General features: G+C 47.1%; 1 protein-coding gene across 3 annotated transcripts in view; it reads left to right on the top strand.

Annotated features, from left to right (window-relative positions):
- Positions 1 to 16,814, top strand: part of Cd101 (CD101 molecule) — a 38,403-nt gene extending 21,589 nt beyond the window's left edge. The window contains exons 7-10 of one of the 3 annotated variants that reach the window (XR_001836467.2): positions 114 to 524; positions 4,476 to 4,877; positions 6,397 to 6,547; positions 14,729 to 14,864. Coding sequence is in view for 2 of the 3 variants with exons in the window: in NM_001271217.1 (NP_001258146.1) it covers positions 114 to 524; positions 4,476 to 4,877; positions 14,729 to 14,958 (1,043 nt within the window). In the remaining variant the exon portion in view is untranslated. Of the gene's footprint in view, positions 1 to 113; positions 525 to 4,475; positions 4,878 to 6,396; positions 6,548 to 14,728 lie in introns of all 3 variants that reach the window. The other 2 variants (NM_001271217.1, XM_063281906.1) reach the window with 2 other exon arrangements.
- Positions 16,815 to 17,544: the final 730 nt, after the last annotated feature.

Genomic DNA, 17,544 nt, shown 5'->3' with positions numbered 1-17,544 from the left:
GTGTGTGTGTGTGTGTGTGTGTGTGTGTGTGTGTGTGCGCGCGCGCACGTGTGATGTCGTGTGTATGTGTGGGTGTTTCTAGGAAAGTAACTCTTTTCATTATTTTCCTTCAGAGAGCAAACTGAGAGTGAACTCGAGCAGTCAGGTCCAAGAGCTAACCATCAGCTCCAGCACTCAAATAGAATGTGCCATCTTGTCCCGATCTGCTGGAAACCTTCCGTTATCCATCATTTGGTACTTCTCTCCCATTTCTACAAATGCATCCCACTTGAAAATCCTAGAAATGGACCAAACCAATGTTGTAAAATATGGGGATGAATTTCAAACCCCTCGGAGCAAGCAAAAATTTTATTCCGAGAAAGTTTCCCAAGACTTATTTCTGCTGAACATTCTGAGCATGGAGGACAGTGACCAGGGCTGCTACCACTGTGCTGTAGAGGAATGGCTCTTGTCTACAAATGGCACTTGGCAAAAGCTTGAAAGGAAGACTTCAGGACTCACAGAATTGAAACTCAGGCCCACAGGTAAGCCTTGGAAGAGTATCGTCATACATCTTTCGATAGGACTTTCTTCAGTGGCCTTTAGGGTGTGACTATGATCTGGACCACAGAAATAACAGGGCTACAATGATTACAGGACCTGGTAGCCTAGCAGAGGAGGGGAGGTTGCTTGAGGTGAATCAGTATGAAGTTTCATGCTCACACGGGAGGAAGATCCCTTTGCCTGGTTTGCCTATCAGCTTGGCAGCCTGGTCCATGCAGCTGCCCAGGGACATGGACCTCCAGATCTCTATAGTAAGAAGCTGTGTCACTCCAGTGGGCCCTACTGTAATTTGGCAGAGGAAGAGTAATACGAAGCATATTCCTCCCACTGTGAACAGAAACTGTACAACTCTGTGGGGATATGTGGAGAAATTGCTTTTCAACATTTGGCTGCCTAAACATAAGGCTAATCAGAGTAGTTAACTGTTGGAATGGCTTACTGGGGGAGTCTTCTCCATCTCTGCAGATCCTTAAGAGTGTAATGGAACTTCCAGCAATTCCAGCTAGTCCCCGAGTGCTGCAGAATGCAGACAGGCTGGACTGGGTCTCTCAGTCCTGGCTGGGTCACCTCTAAATGTTGATTAAAGTCAAATGGGTATCACAGCTAAGGAACTGGACAAGATCCAACAGTGTGATCCAACAGTGTAAATAACTCCATCTTATGTGGTGCTTAAAGTACTATTTTTGAGATGACATTTTTAAAAAGCCACTAAGATTATAACTGGGCATTCCCATATGCTGGAGACAGGACACAAAGGTAAGTGAGACAGGGCTCTAGCCCATGGTGAGCTCACAAGCTGCAAGAGAAACATAAGTAAAACCGGCTTAGGGAGCGATCTCTTCCTCTGCCCTTTCTCTTCAGGTCCCTCCCATTCTCTATGAAGTTTGAGTGCTCCTCAGAGAGTGATCCTGGGCTCTTCTTCTTAGTCACTACTTTTCTCAGAACTTCTAAAGCCCTGCCCTGGCTTTACCTATTGTCTACAAGATAATCACCCCAAATCTTTGGATTTAGATATTCTGAGCCTTGTGCTTTTAGACTCTACTGTTCACTTCTACTTGGATGCCCCAGAGACCCCACCCCCATTGCATTTATTATCTTTTCTGACCCTCGTGATTACTCTGTCTTCCTCCATTCTGGATCTGTGTGACTGAAATCCCTGCCTTCCAGTTGCCCTAGCCAAACACTTGACTGTGTGTGCGTGCACGTTTTTAAGGAAGCAACATCTTTTGACTCAAGCCAGTGTTTCTAAGGTAGTAATGTGACTTCAGGATTAGATCTTTTAGTGTATCGAGAAATTCTCAGTCTGCACTGTTAAGTCATTTGGATTGGGGGGCACCTAGGAAGCTAGTAGAGTCCACTTTGGGTGTGTTATTATAAGAACATTTCCACAGAGGATTAGCTAAAGGGAGACCTGCCTGAATGTGTGTGGCCTCATCAAATAGCCTGGGGTTGGAGGTAGAGGTGCCAGATAGAATAAAAGTGAAGAAGGAGGAGAAAATCCATGGGTGTAGCTGTGCCCTTCCTCCTCTTCCTTGCCATCCTCAGAGCAGCTTTGCCACATGCTCCTATACTATACATCTGCCTCATCTCTGGCCCAAAGCCTAGATGACTTTGGACTAAAATCTCTGAAACTATCAACAGGATAAGCATTTCTTCCTCTTAACTCTTTAAGTATTTGTTACAGCAGCAGCAGCAACAATAACAACAACAACAAAAACAAATATAGAAAGTTGATCCCAGAGAGGCGGGGGTCAAGGGTGTGACCCAGCCTGATGAAGTGGTTCTTAAGCATTTGGAACTGGTTTGAGGGAGGAGTTTGTAAGAGGTTGGAGAAGCAAGCCAGAACAGTTCTAGAATGTTTTAAGCAGAGCTTAATGGGAAATCCTGTGGAAATAAACTGCTGGTAGGAGTATGGACAGAAAGAGACCTTACTCATGAAATTTTACATGGAAATGGGGACTTTACTGGGAAGTGATCTAACGGTCATTCATGTTGAGTTCTGGCAAATATTTTGTTTATTCCCTGAGATTTGGGTGAGGTTAAACTCAAAAGGAAAAAATAAAATTCCAAGGCAACTCAAACTATGGCATGGTTACTGCGCCTTCTTTTTAGCCAGATTTACAATGACTAGCAATGAAACAGAGCAGAGAGATATAAAAACTTTGGCATCTGCCCAAAAAAGAGGCTCATGGAAAGTTGAGGAGTGGGGAGTCAAGGAAGTTGGCTGTTAGAGATTAGAGCTACACACTCCACACCAGCACAAAAGAAAAGGCTCTTTGGAGGCATCTCAGGAATTGGCCAGACTTACCCACCACAGACTCAAGGATGTAAAAGAGTAAATTCATTGAGGAAAATTTTGCTTGAAAGACAGTTGTGGTGGCATTCAACTAGAAACACTGAGGCAGCATAGGACAACTCCAAAGACATCCTGACTTACAGAGTGAGTTCCAGACTACCCTGAGCTACTGTGATTTTTTTTAATGACTTTCCCTTGAGGTAAAAGCAACATGACCAGAGTCCCTTGCTCACACTGAGCTCCATAGAAAGTTGGTTCTGTAGGATCCATTTTACTGGGCGCAGCTGCATAGGCAAAAGAGGCCACTAAAGCCATGGCCCAAGGGCTCCTAATCAGAAGGCAAGCTATCCAGGTGGTGCTGGTTTTGTAGACATGCAGAACATAGGAGTTATTGGAGCATGGCGCCCGGAACCACCGGCCACACAATAACTCTGCTTCCTTAAGTTGTCTTGCAAGGTATTTTTGTCGCAGTAATGACAAACTGATTAACCCAACACAGTCGCATTCCTCAATGAGAGAATGCTTGAAGTGGACCAAAGTCTCTTGAAATACTGAGTGTATCAAGCGCTGTGTGATCGCCATGTGACTGCGGGCTGCAGCTGTATACCTGAGTTAGGAAACGAACTATGGAATAGGCTGCCAGGAGATACTGTGGGCATCACTATGGCAGGAGCTTTTTCCTCAGGTCAAAAGAAGAAAGAATTTCAAGAAGAAAATAAACCTTAGTGACAAAGGCCCATGAGAAAACAAAACCATGACTGGAAGGATCTCTTGAGCTTGGAATTGGACCTTAGTGGAGTATTGTGATGACTTAGAAACCAATTTGCAACCAAAGAGGGCGTAACTGGAGGCAAGGACACAGATAAGTTTATGTGAATTTAGATTCTACACGATTCCCCAAGAAGTACAAGTAAATACTAATTCTAATACTAAACATAGTCTAAAATCAGGGGGGAAATGTTGAAAACCAACAAAACAGATCAATAAATGAATTGGTGGTGGAGTGGTAAATGTATTACATGCTATAATGTCTCACCTTGACTTTCTGTTGCTCTTTGTTATAAATCCTGGGGATTTTATTCCAGGTCCTCGCCTGCTGGCTAGTGGAGGAGGGGGAAGGAGGAACGCCAGAGCTGTTTAAGGCATACTTATTAATAACTGAGACAGATCCCTTGGGTGGTATTCTGACACTTACATCAATGTTCTGTCTCTCGGTGTGTCTAAGCAAGAAGATGGTGTCTGGGTGCGGTGGGGGAAGGTGATTTCATAAGGCCTGGTGCAGCTGTACCACTAGGCTCGGTGGGACACTCAAAGTTGGGAAAGGAACAGCTCCTGGGCCAAGTCAAAGAGGAAGTTCAAAGTTGGGCCAAAGCTGTGAGCCCAGCTGAAGTCCTGTCTATTTCAGCAGGAGGCTCTATCAAGAGGCTAAAGGAGGGAAGTGGTTAGCTTGGTTTGCAGCAGAGAATGTTCTGGCAAGTGTGGCCGAAAGGAGAAGCATCAAAAAAAAGCATTCACGATGAAGGTTCTCTTGTCTGGAGAATCCCAGATGAGATCTCCCAGTGGAAATGAGAGGGCTCAAAGGTGACCGGGCCAAAAGTCTTGCTCTTCTCTAACTGTCCACCACTTTGCCTTCTAGGAAGTCAGGTCCATGTCTCCAAAGTAAGCTGGAAGGGAAATGCTACAGAGTATGGAGAGGCGGGCTTCAGCTGCAGCCTGGACGGCCCTGGTAGCACATCCTCCCTGTACTCTGTGACTTGGTACTGGAGCAAAGGAACCGCTGTGGACGGGAGTCAAATGCTGGTGCACCTGCAGTATGACGGCTTGCTGCAGTATGGCCAAGAGGGGAGCAGGAAGCTCCTGGACTGCTACCGATCCTCTTCCACAGATTTTGTCCTGAAGCTGCATCGGGTGGAAATGGAGGATGCTGGGATATATTGGTGCAGGGTGGCTGAGTGGCAGCAATATGGCCACCCAGGCAAGTGGATCAACCAAGCCTCAGATGAATCACAACGAATGGTACTCCGGGTGCTGCGCTCAGGTAACTTGGGGGTCACTCAGCCACTGGCTCAAGGGTCATGGCATGTCCTGTCCCCCTCCGTGATTCTTGCTAGCCTTGTTTCCTTCTTTCTTCTGGCTAATGATCACATTTCAAATTCCTCAAAGAAGATAACTATAGTGCCTTTCTCCATAATAACTGCTTTCAACCAGCAAGGTCTGCATGAGGTTTGGGCGCAGACACCTGACTAATAGGCACGTCTGTTCTGCCCTTCCCTGCCCAAGCAAAGAGCCATCAGCATCATGTATGCCTCTGATACCCAAATAGCATGTGCAGCCAGCATCCTTACCTCTTGGCTGAGGCTCTAACCTCCAGATGCTGTTTTTGTAGTGGAAAAGAAAACAAGGCAGAAGATGACACTTGTGATGATAGGTCTGCAATTTGACCCAACTGAACCAGAGTCAGTTACACCCAAATACGCTCCCCTCTCTCTGCCTGCCTCCTCACCAAACTGTCCAGGCTTTGATAATGTTACTGGTCAAACATAACCAACTTACAGAGGTAGAATGACTGCTCCGGCTCAAAGCTTTAGAGACTCTGGTCTACGATCATTGCCCTGTGACTGAGTCTACAGCAGCATACCATGGCTGGAATCTGTGGCTGAGCAAACCACTCACCCTGTGTCTAGGAAGAGAGGAAGAGGAAGGACTGGTGTCTCACCATCCCCTTCAGCGATGTACCTTTAATAACAGGAAGATCTCCTACTTGAACTGTCTCCCGCTAGGCATCATCACCTCCAAATAGAACCAAACAGAAGAGCAAGCCCTTCACATGTGGACTTTTTAGGGCACGGGGTGGTCATTTAAGACCCACATGATAGCAATGGTCATTTGGTATCTTCTTTCCATTGTGTCATTGTGTCCTAGAAGACATGAAAGAAAGGACGATGTCATAGAGAGTTGCCTTCTGGGTTCCAGCAAAGGCCTTTGACCAAAGAGTGACAGTTCTTTGTGCAGGGAAGTCGTCCTCGGCCACTGTCAGCCTAGTGTCGTATCAGACATGTGATGGGCCTCTATTAGGCTTGTGTTAATAAGAGCCGTCTCTTCCAGCAAGACCAATAAATTGTGGCCGGCCATAGGACCTGCCAGCTAATTATCTTACACTTCTTTCCATTCCAGTGAGGCCCAAGTAGGTGAAAGGCAAACTACAGGCTGAACTTAGGTTAGAAAAGGAAGACTGGAGAAACTAAGGCAAAGTCTTGGGATCTACCACAGGGAAGATAAATGGGACTTATCATCAAATTGGCGGTCCCAGGAGACCAGCTGGCTTTAGAGGCAGTTCCTGGAAGGACAAGGGTACATACGGCAATTTCTCACAGGCAGAGAACCTCACCACATCCACTTAGGGTCCATCTGAATGTTCCTTAGGGCTCTGCCATTCTCTTCCCCTGTCTAATCTTAAGGGCTCCGTCATCTTTCGCTCAGGTCCATTCTTCAGTAATTTTTTTCCCATGGGTCCAAGCAGAATTTTTCTTATCAGCTTTTCATTCCAACAATTATAGGATATTCCACACATCTGGCTGCACTCCACAAATGTTTTCCTCTGGAATTCATGGGCCCCAGAGAGTCGGCAGTTTTTGCAGTAGAATAAATAAAATAGCAACCATAAGAAGGGCAGACTCTGTGACAGCAAGCGCCTCCCCTATGAGACAGGTGAGATGATGCACAGCCTATCTATGTGGGAGCATGTAGAGCGGGTGTAAAGGAGGAACTCTGAAGGGAGGCATTAAAAATGGAGTCACTTTTGTCTCCTCTGAAAATGCTTACAAACCTGTGCCACGACCAGCAGGGTTTTCATTGCAACAACATCATGTGTTCCCAAGGCAATCCTGTGACTCAGACACTGGTCTGCTCCACCTTGCTGCTCCTGGCTGGTGGTTAGGAAAACAGTCTGGAGTAATAAAAAGTCCTTAGGGATTGGAATCCGAAAGCCTAAACTCAGATTACAGTCCTACCACGTATTAGCTGTATCATCAAACTGTGCTTTCTTGTATGTTGTTTGGCTTTCTCATAAAAAGAGGATCATAATTCAAATATGTTTTGAAGAACCTAGTACGGACACTAGCGTATTATAAGTTTTAGATAAATGTAAATCCCTTTGTCTTTATGCCTTCAACCAAACTTGTCACATACATATACATACACTATCATAATTTCTTTTCATGTTGCTGACATAAAACACTTTGACAAATGCAATATAAGGAGAGAAAAGGTCAATTCTGGTTCCTAGTTCAAATATACAGTTCAGCTGGGTGGCGCACACCTTTGATCCCAGCATTTGGGACGCAGAGGCAGGCAGTTCTCCAATTTGGAGGCGAGCCTTGTCTACAGAGCAAGTACTAGGACAACCAGGGCTACCAGGGTTTCAGAGAAACCCTGTCTGAAAAAACCAAAAGGAAAAAAAAGATACAGGTCAAAGTGGTAAGAAAGTCAAGGTGTCAGGAACTCAGGGAGGTGAGTTCCATTGTGTCTGCACTTCGGAAGAACCCAGCTTATGCCTGGCTCACTTTCTCCTTTTTTAGAATCTAAGGAATGATGCCACCCACAGTGGGCAAGCCTTCACACCTCAGTTAACATCATCAAGATAATCCTTCACAGATTTGCCCGTTTCCTAGGAATTCTGTCAAACTGAGGACTCTAATCATCACACATACATATGTAATAGGCTTATGCCCATCTATGTGGCAGACTGTTTTAATTTGCTCAGTAAGTAATCATATGAGATTCGAGCACACAAAAGTGCATATGGATGGCAGAGGTCGTTCCCACAGAATGGGGAGAGTCGAACCCGCTGTGATAAGCATCATCAGAGAAGCAGTCCCAGGATGCTAAGGGAGCAACTGAACTAGAGTGAAGGGTCAGGGACTGATGCCATCTGGGAACATGGACGTGTGAGAAGAAGGAGAACTATTTTAGGAACAGGTACACAAGATGGCAAAAAGATCTAAAACTTCATGCCAGAGCGAGGGAACCTCGGTGGCTGAGAAGGGCTGAAACTCGGTGTGCAGAGTACAAGGCTAAGCGATGGGAGCACGAGTGTGGGGCTAGCACAGAGCTAAGATGTGCCTAGTGTCTAAAGTGAGGTAGAGGTGCTTTACCATGGCAGGTATGGGGTGCTACTGAGTAATATCAGGTGCAGCAGTGACACCCTCAGAGTCACGTTTTGAAGGTTCCCATTGGGTGCAGCAGTGAAGCTGAAGTGGAGGGAGGGCAGACAGAGCAGGGCGAGCTACGTGAAACTGTGAAGATGAGGCAAGATGAAGGCCTGAGCTCGGGCAGTGCTGGTGAGGAGGTTGAGTAAGCAGTAGGTGTTCAGAGGTTGGATAGCTTGATGGACGTCTGTGGGCAGTGAGTGAGCAGAAGAAGCAAATCGGTATTGGGCTTAGGTGGATCATGAGGCCGTTTACCAAGCAACCGAACCGAGGCTTAGAGGGGGAGATCCGTCCGATTTGTGCAAGTTGAGCTGGGACTCAACTCAAAAAGAGTTTCCAAGAGGCATTTATCTGTGGGGTAGTGGGAATTCCAAGTGTGAACCGCACGTGACTTGTACACTAGGAGCTACCAATGTATGACCATTAGTGATCCTCAGGGGAGGACACCCAAGGTAAAGTACCAGGCATCGGCAGTGGAGAATCAGAGCAGGGTATCAGCAGGCAAGAGACTGAGGACTACGATAGGCTGCTTAAGGTAAGAATGGGAGGGCCAAAAAGATGCCTCAGGGATCAAAAACACAGCTGTTCAACCATGAGTGACATGTTCATGCATGAGTGACACCAGAACTATAGGTAACAACCTTAGAAGGCTCTCTGGGGTTTGCTGGCTGCCAGCCTAGGCAAAAAGTAACATGAGCTACAGGAGAGACCCTGACTCAAAAGACAGAGGGTGGTAGAGGAGGACACCTGCATATAACACACACACACACACACACACACACACACACACACACACACACACAGAGAGAGAGAGAGAGAGAGAGAGAGAGAGAGAGAGAGAGAGAGAGAGAGAGAGAGAGAAACATCTCCCCTGGATCTAAGCAATCTGAAAGTCAGCCTGAGGTGGCTGAGGAGTGAGGAGTTAGGTGCAAGGTACTTTCTCAAGAGCGGTAAAGGGCAAGAGAGAAGAACCATAAGAGGTGGCAGGAAGCATAGACAAATGAGTTTTAGTTGTTTGTTCTGGTTGAGGTTCAAGTTTGGTAGTCTCGGGAGCATGTATGAGGGGAAGCGGCAGTGGGGGCGGAGGGATGAAATCCACACAGCAGCACCTGGCTGTGAAGGCAGCCCTCCACAGTCTTCCATGACATTCTTTCTTTCGATTCTTTTTTTTCGGAGCTGGGGACCGAACCCAGGGCCTTGCGCTTCCTAGGCAAGTGCTCTACCACTGAGCTAAATCCCCAGCCCCTTCCATGACATTCTTATCCTTCCTGGTAGGCATCTGAGACTTAGTGGTTCTGTGACTTACCTCCTCTCAGACATACACCCTGGAGCTACCTGTGCCATACACATCACCACTAGGGGGCACCCAAGAGAGGCGCTCACAGTTGGATTCCTGCTGGCTGCCGACTTTGAATGTTGGTAGACTCCCCAAATCTGCTTATCACTGCTCTTCACTTCGTCACCTCCCCTGTTTGGCCACACCAGATGGGGTTAGTTTTAGAAGGACATGAAAGAGCCGTGGATTACATAGCTGAGTCGAGGTCGAGCAGATATATCCTGGACCTTGCTTCCCCACACCCGCCAATTGCCTCTTAACAATGACTCAATAGGGTGAGTGCTATAGGGCTGAGCCTTTTTTACCTTACCTTAAGATCGTAAGTACAGTGTGTGTGTGTGTGTGTGTGTGTGTGTGTGTGTGTGTGTGTGTGTGTGTGTGTGTGAATGCACATATGTATGTATGTATGTATGTATGTATGTATGTATGTATGTATTTACTTGAGTTAAGGTTTCATAGCTCCCGGGCTGTTTTAACACATGCTATATAGCCGAGGATAATCTTGAACTTCCGATCTTTCTGCATCTACCTCCTCAGGGCTAGGATTACATGCCTGCCTTATTACAGCATACGTCTACAACATGAGGGTTCAGACCCAGGCTTTTGTGCATGCCAAGCAAACGTATTACCTAAATGTTGTGTTCTGAAAATTTGTCTTGATGCAGTGATAGGCCAGACCATAAGGCTTTCTGGGAGGTTGGATTAGTTGTGGCAGCATAATACTCATCACCATATCTCAGCTTTTATTTAGATAAGAATTTACTGAGAAATGGATTCTTAAAGGAGACACGCACTCCTCCCACACTGAAGTTTCTGGAGAGGCCATTTGTTTATTTTCCACAGCATACTCAACAAGGTCTGGCACGAGGCACTGAGCTAACACTTGAGAGAATGAACAAGCACTCCTTCAATTAGGTTAAAACAGGAAGCTGTCAGGGGCCACCCACTCTGGGGATGCACTTGCTGCAGAGATCCAAACCCCACTTTTAGTTCTTGGCAGGAGCCAGATCTCTCAAATGACCTCATATGGCCCAAGTTCTGAATGGAGGTAGAGAAAGACTGAAAAAACCTCTCTCTCTCTCTCTCTCTCTCTCTCTCTCTCTCTCTCTCTCTCTCTCTCTCTCTCTTGTCAGTATTTCTGAGGAAATGACTAAAAGAAAAGCTCTTCCTTGTGTGCCTGGCCATGGGCAAAAGGAAGCAATTTCTAAACGACTGCTCAAGACGAAGTGAGTTCATTACATTTTTGGCTCTGTTCTGCAGGCCTTGTACTTTGAGTCTGGGGCACTTACTTGGATTGATTCACAATGCCAAACTGTAATGGTTTTGAGTGTCACCGGTTTGCATCCAAACATGGGTGAGAGGCAGATGGTAAGAAATGGGCACCACAGGATCCGGAGCAAGCAGTGCCCTCCCCCGAGAGGTCATTTAGAAGCACTGGAGCTGACAGAAGCTCACACTTGGCCAACGCAGCACTGTGCAGAGGGCACTGTGCCGCCCTTTGGTGGCAGACTGCTCTAAATGGAGCAGCCTCCTCCCATGAAGACAGTTCCTTCAGCCTGAAGGCTAGAGTCTCAGGGGCAGAATAAACCAGTGCCAGATTTCTTCCTACATCCCGTGTGCCCACCCCTGTCACCGTCATCTGCCATCCCAGCTCTGTGAGACTTGCCACAGACTCACCTCCTGATTCCCTACCACCCGACTAGAAGGCAAGCCAGTGGAATAGTTCCTTTGCTATTTCTAGGATTAAAAAACACCATGACCATGGTAACTTATAAAAGAAAGAATTTGTTTGGGCCTATAATTCCAGAGGGTTAGAGGCCATGATGGCAAAAACAGAGGCAGCAGGTAGTGGGTGTGGCAGCTAGCACAGACAATGAGGCCTTACATCCTGAACTACGAGCCCAAAGCAGAGAAGGTGAACTAGAAGGGCAGTGTGCATCCTTAAACTCTCCAAGCCAGCCACAGCGACACACTTCCTCCGGCAAGGCCATATCTCCTAAACCTCTCCAAACAGCACCAACAATCGGAGGGCAAGTGTTCAAATGCCTGAGATGGATGGGGAATCCTTACTCAAATCACCACAGCCAGGGGCTCCAAAGGGTTCACCTGACTTTCCCCGTGAAGGGTGAGATTTAGCCGTGGAAGGAGTCAGTTGTGGTTGTCGGCTTCCTATCCCTGGGATGGAAGACCCCAGGCAGCTTCTCGGGAAGAAAGGGATACTTTGTCTCATTGTTTTGGAGTTTTCAGGGGTTGGTCCGTGGCTTTGGGCTGGCAGCAAGGTGGGTAAGAGGGTGTGACATTTTGAGAAACTTCTTACCTCTTTGCATCCTGGAAGAAAAGAGAAAAGGGAGGAAAGAGGGAGGGAAAGAGGGGAAGAGGGGGAGGGAGAAAGGGGGGAAGGGGGAGGGGGAGGGGAAGGGGGAGGGAGAGGGAGAGGGAGAGTGAATGAGAATGAAAACTAGAATTCCACTGTCCTCTTTAAGATCGTGCCCCCTGTGACCTATGACCTCCCATTGAGCACCACCTCTTAACGGTCCCCTCACTTTCCAGCAGTGCCAAGCCATGGCCAAACCTTTACTATCTGACTCTTTTGCAGGTCATCCCAGATCCACACCACAGAGCTGAGGTGAACCAGCAAGCTAGGGAGAAGGTCGCCTGGGAGTTTCTCAGCTTTCCTGGGAATGTTCTAGCTACTGTCTATGGCTTACCCACCCAACAAATGGCCTGGATATTGTGTTAAATGTTATCTCCTTGCAGCTCCATAAATTATCCCTGCTTAGTTGATAAGGAAACAGAGGACTGGAGGAGAGGAATAACTTCTCCAGTAGGAGTGAGTTGAGGAGTGACGAGCCGAGCCAAGCTCTCTCTGAAGTATGATGTGGGAATGCTCATGGCCAGCATTTTCACAGGGGCTCCATGGCGGCTCCATCCTCTCTCAGTGAAAGGCCTTGAGCCTGGAATCAAGAGAGACACTAAGGCAGATTGTCCCATTGGGTAAGAAGTTTATTACAAGGGTTATTAATGCCAAGCACAGACAGCAGCAGGGCAGGAGCCCTAATGAGTGTTCAAGAGTTAGGAGGCTCCTCTTAGAGGGCTCAAGAAGGTTCACACGGTGAGCATGCAGCCAGGGTCTCGGATTCAGCTGCTGCAGAGTGGGTGGGGTGGAGAGGAGAAGGGGGTTCCAGGAATGTGCAGCTCTGAGGACGTGGGGAAGTGAGAAAGAAGGGCCTGTCTAGTTGACGTCTACCCAGTATATGGGTGGGGGCATGTGTCAACCCTGGCCGACCTTTGATATCCCAGGGAGTCGAGCCCTGAGGTTTGTAAACTTCCTTGGGGAAGTGAAAAATTGTGGCTGTCTGTCTGGGAATCTGGACACCTGAGAAGACTGTTTACGCTCTCAGAGATGGGCTCTCTGTAGGGCACTTGTCATTTCCTGACAGTGGCCATCGCTTTCATAAAAAGAAGTTTCTTTCGGTAGCCATGGTTGAGCAGCCTGGCCCATTCTAACAGTGTTGCAGTCTCTGCTTCCTTTGACTGTGTTTTCAAGCGTCATCATATGAGACCTGGGAGACTAATCATTGTCCAGCTGGACCATTTGGGAGAAGAATGCACAAAGAGGTTAAAAAAAGGATTAAAAAGTTAAGCCAGGCATGGTGACACATGCCTATAATCCCAACCTTTGGGAAGCTGCGGCAGGAAGATCATGTGTTTGAGGTTAGTTCAGGCTATGCTACATAGTGAGACTCAGCCTCAGATCAAAACAAACAAACAAACAAACAAACAAACAAAATAATATTCAAAGTCTCTCTCTGCCATTGATCACGTTTTCAAGAAGGAAAATCAAATGCAAGATGAAGACTACAATTGAGAAGGAAAAAAGAAACCCAAAATCTAGGCCACCAACTCTGCAACTCTGTGCCAAACCCATTCAGAACTGACAGCCTAATGCTCACCAGGGACTGCCACTCTGCATGACGGCGGCCACCCCGGTTCTTGCATGAGGAACACACTCGGTAGTTGATTCTTTCTCCAGGATCCTGGAGGCCTTCCAGGGAAAGTGCTTTACAAGACACAGAGACATGTAAGACACAGGCCCAATGCTCCAGGAGCTCACAGCATCCACCTCGAGCAAATGTCTGGGCTCTCTCTTGATTGCCAGTGAAGAGGCTGTCTTTGACGTGTAAAGTGCATCAGCGAGGCCCCGAAGGGACATTTGTGCACTCGGAGGTTGGTCAGAATGACCTATTAAACCTGTTTTATCACTGGGAATCCATAATCTCGAAAATTGTACAGCTTAACCTTTGAAGAAGAGAGGACTCCTGTCCTGATGGTTTCCCAAGCAAAGCCCAGCTGCTGTTAGTCAGATTGTTCAGAATAGCTCTGATTTCACATATACCATAAATGTAGCTGGAAGACTACAGTGAGTGATTGGTAGCACATTGCACGTGTGACTTTCTGCCGAATGCCTGTAACCCAGGCCGTTAGCCATTAGCTCAGGGTGCCATTTCCCAGGACCTGTGGTCTCCGTGGTCCTCTCTGCTTTGCTTCCCTGGGAAGTGGCCAGGAGCCCCAATGCCCCACATGTTGCTCTGCTGATGGTGCTTCCCAGCTGGCTGCAGCTGCTGGAGGATCGCATGCCTCTGTACGGTGTCTTTGACTCTGCCAGCATTCGATTTGGTTTAAGATCAGCAAATGCAGGAACCGGGGACACTTAGACATTCTCAATCCAGGAAGAAAGGGGCCAAAACAAAGGGTTTCGTGACAAGGAGGGGTGAGCACCAGGCCAGGAAAGAAGTCTGGGAGAAGTGAGGACCAACCAGACAGGGGCTGTGCCCAATAGCTTAGATACAGGAAGTGAGAATGGTGATGCAAGGAGCCAGGGCTTGGGATAACCTATGTGTCACCGGTCAGGGGGAGAAGCACCCTCCTCGAGAGGTACAGCTGCTACTGAGGACAGCGTGGTGCCCTGTGAATTTCAGAAACAGCAGTGGGAATAGCTCAGTTAAAAATTCAGGGCCAGCTACACAGTTGAGAACGAGGACTGAATTATACATATCTTTTCTGAGGGAAGAAGATTAAAGGAAAGGTTGTCTTTTTTTGTTTTGCTTTTCTTTTTGGCTGGTGGTTGTAAGTAGGTCATTGGCAGCTCTACAGCTGCCTGGCCGGGCAGGGGGAGAGGTGCATGTTGGGAAGGTCCTGGGTCTGTTCTCCCAGTGCTCTCACTCACAGGATGAAAGGCCTGTTATCTACGTGGACTTGCTGATGATAATGTGTATGGTGGTGTCTGTGCCTAGTTGACCCTGATAATTGGGATGCTGATTATCTTCTCTGTTTCTCTGGTTGCAGAGTCCACGTTCTCTTCCCGGATCTGCTCCTCTGGACCCTTACTCCACTTCCTCGTCGTCTGCCCCTTCCTCATGTTGCTCCTTCTATTCACGTCCTGCCTCTGCTTGTACTGGAAGGCCAGGAAGTTGTCAGACCTGAGTCTCAGTTCGAAGAAAGAAAAGGCTCTTTGGGTGGGCATGAGGAGGACATCACTTCAGAAGGAAGGAGGAGAGGAGGGTGAAGGCTACTGAGTTCCAAGGAGCATCTGTGCTGACAGAAGGAGTGTGGAGAACTTGGTTGGACTGACCAGGGTGAATGAATTGTGCTTCAGACCTTGGCCAAGTCACCTAGGGACCAGAAGGACCATGCCATGGGCATGTGTGGTTAACCAGATCTAGTTGAGTGCTTCTTTGTGTAGCAACCTTTTTTTTTCTTTCATCCTTCAGAAGCAGATAGCATCATTGACCCCACTTACACAGACCTCACCTCCTGGAGGTCCAGCCCTCATCTGGAAAGAGAGGACTACCAGCTGGCAAGCCTTCCTTCCTCTCTCATTCCCCTCCAACATCACCTATTCCCTTGGAAACATCAGCTTGGCCCAGTCACAAGGGAAATCATTTTTCTTTAAATAAGAAATGTAGGGGAAACTGGGTGTCTGCAAAGTAAGAGAAATTGAGAGCGTGGACTGGCTTGCCTGCAATCGGACTCCCCCAGTCAGTATGTAGCTTTTTCTAGGCAGAAATCCAATGTTTTTCCTCCAACCCCCTTTGCCAATGCCTGCTGAAAAGTTAAAGAGTAGTTGTCTAATCAATATTGGTCCTTTGACAAAAGAGTAACATGTTGCAGCCTTTTTGAAGTGTTGATTCAATGTACTGCTTTTATGATTTGGGCATGTTTTTTTTGTTTCTGTCTTTGTTATGTTGAGAAAAGGTCTTGGGATACAGCCCCATGCCAGCCTTGAACTTGATCTCACTGTATAGCCCTGGACTGTACAGTCTGGGGTGTCCTCCAATTTACAGTGGTCTTCCCCCTTCCAAGCCAGCCTCCAAGTGCTGGGATTAGAAGCATGTATTGGCACTGGTCAGTGCTGTGCATGTCTTTAATCCCAGCACTCAGGAGGTAGAAGTGGGTGAATCTCTGAGCTCAAGGCCAGCCTGGTCTACAGAGTATGTTCCAAGAAAGCCAGGGCTACACAGAGAAACCCTGTCTTGGAAAAAGAAGGAAGAAGAAGAAAAAGAGGAGAAAAAAGAGGAAGAGGAGGGGGCTGGAGAGATGGCTCAGGGGTTAAGAGCACTGATAGTTCTTCTAGAGGTCCTGAGTTCAATCCCCAGCAACCACATGGTGGTTCACAACCCTCTGTAATGTGATCTGATGCCCTCTTCTGGTGGGTCTGAAGACACCTACGGTGTACTCATATACATAAAATAAATAAACCTTTAAAAAAAAAGAGGAGGAGAAAAGGAGAAGAGGAGGAGGGAGGGTGAGGGGAAAGGGAGGAGAGGAAGATATTGCCATGCTTGGTTTTTAAGAGATAGTAAGTCATCATTGAAGAATATCCCCCTACACCCATACAACAGTGTTCTACTCAGCCCCCAAGGCCTCCTCCTATCTCCTACACACACACACACACACACACACACACACACACAAACACACACACACACACACACACACACACACACACACACCAGGCCTCCTCCTATCTCCTACACACACACACACACACACACACACACACACACACACACACACACACCAGGCCTCCTCCTATCTCCTACACACACACACACACACACACACACACACACACACACACACACACCAGTCTACCACCATAGTGCTTGGCCAGTGCCTTCTTTGAGAGCACTGGGTAGGAGGGACGAGCTTTAGTAGAACTTGGGAGAGAGCTCTACAGTAATTCCCTGATCTCACGATACTGCAGTGTTGGTTCAAGGGAAGCAGAGGGTCAAGTCTGATTCCTGAGTTTCCTAATCTCACTCTAGAAATCCCAGTGTGATGGTTTAAGGCTTTCAAGAGCTGTTTCCACTGTGCAGGCCTGGCCACAGCCAGAATTGAAAATCAATCAAATAAAGGACCTGAGATAACACATCTATTTATTGTCTATGTGACCACCAGGGTTTCTTCAGTACTTTGTAATTTGCATTTCTAAGGAGAGCCATTTATTTTTTAATTATTTTATCAGGCACACAGCCCTCTCCAAAGATAATTAGTTCCTTTGCTCCTTTGCAAGCAGATTATTCGTGGCTGTGAGAAACGCCACCACAGACATGCCGGTTCTTTAATCCCACTCCTTCCAAGGCCTCATTTGAAACATTCCAAATGTTTTCTCAAACAACCAACACATTAACTTCTTCTCTCTCAGGTAAAGATGAGAAGAAGAACGAAATTAAAGAGTTCTTCAGAAATAAATATGACGGCTTCTCTCACCCACCCCCATTTTAGAGGCCTTTTTAGAAGTTTTGTGTAATTTGCCTGCATGTATGCCTGTGTACCCCGTGCATATAGAGTCCACCAAGGTCAGAAGAGAGCATGATATCTCTTGGAACTAAAGTTATAGATGGTTGTGAGCTGCCATGTGGGTGCTGGGAAAGGAACCTGGATCCTTTGGAAGAACAGCCAGTGCTCTTAACTGATGAGCCATCTTTCCAGAATTCATCCTGCCTCTTTTTTTTTTTTTTTTTTTTTAAAGACAGGATCTTACTAGGTAGCCATGGCTGGCCTAGAATTCACAAGGTAAACCAGGGATAACCTAGTACTCACAGAGATCTGCCTGCCTCTATAATGGCCTGACTAGAAGAAACCTGTATTTGAATGGA

Source organism: Rattus norvegicus, chromosome 2 (genome assembly GCF_036323735.1).
Source record: "Rattus norvegicus strain BN/NHsdMcwi chromosome 2, GRCr8, whole genome shotgun sequence".
In the NCBI taxonomy this organism is placed as follows: Eukaryota; Metazoa; Chordata; class Mammalia; order Rodentia; family Muridae; genus Rattus; species Rattus norvegicus.
This window is presented reverse-complemented; position numbering and strand designations above follow the sequence as displayed.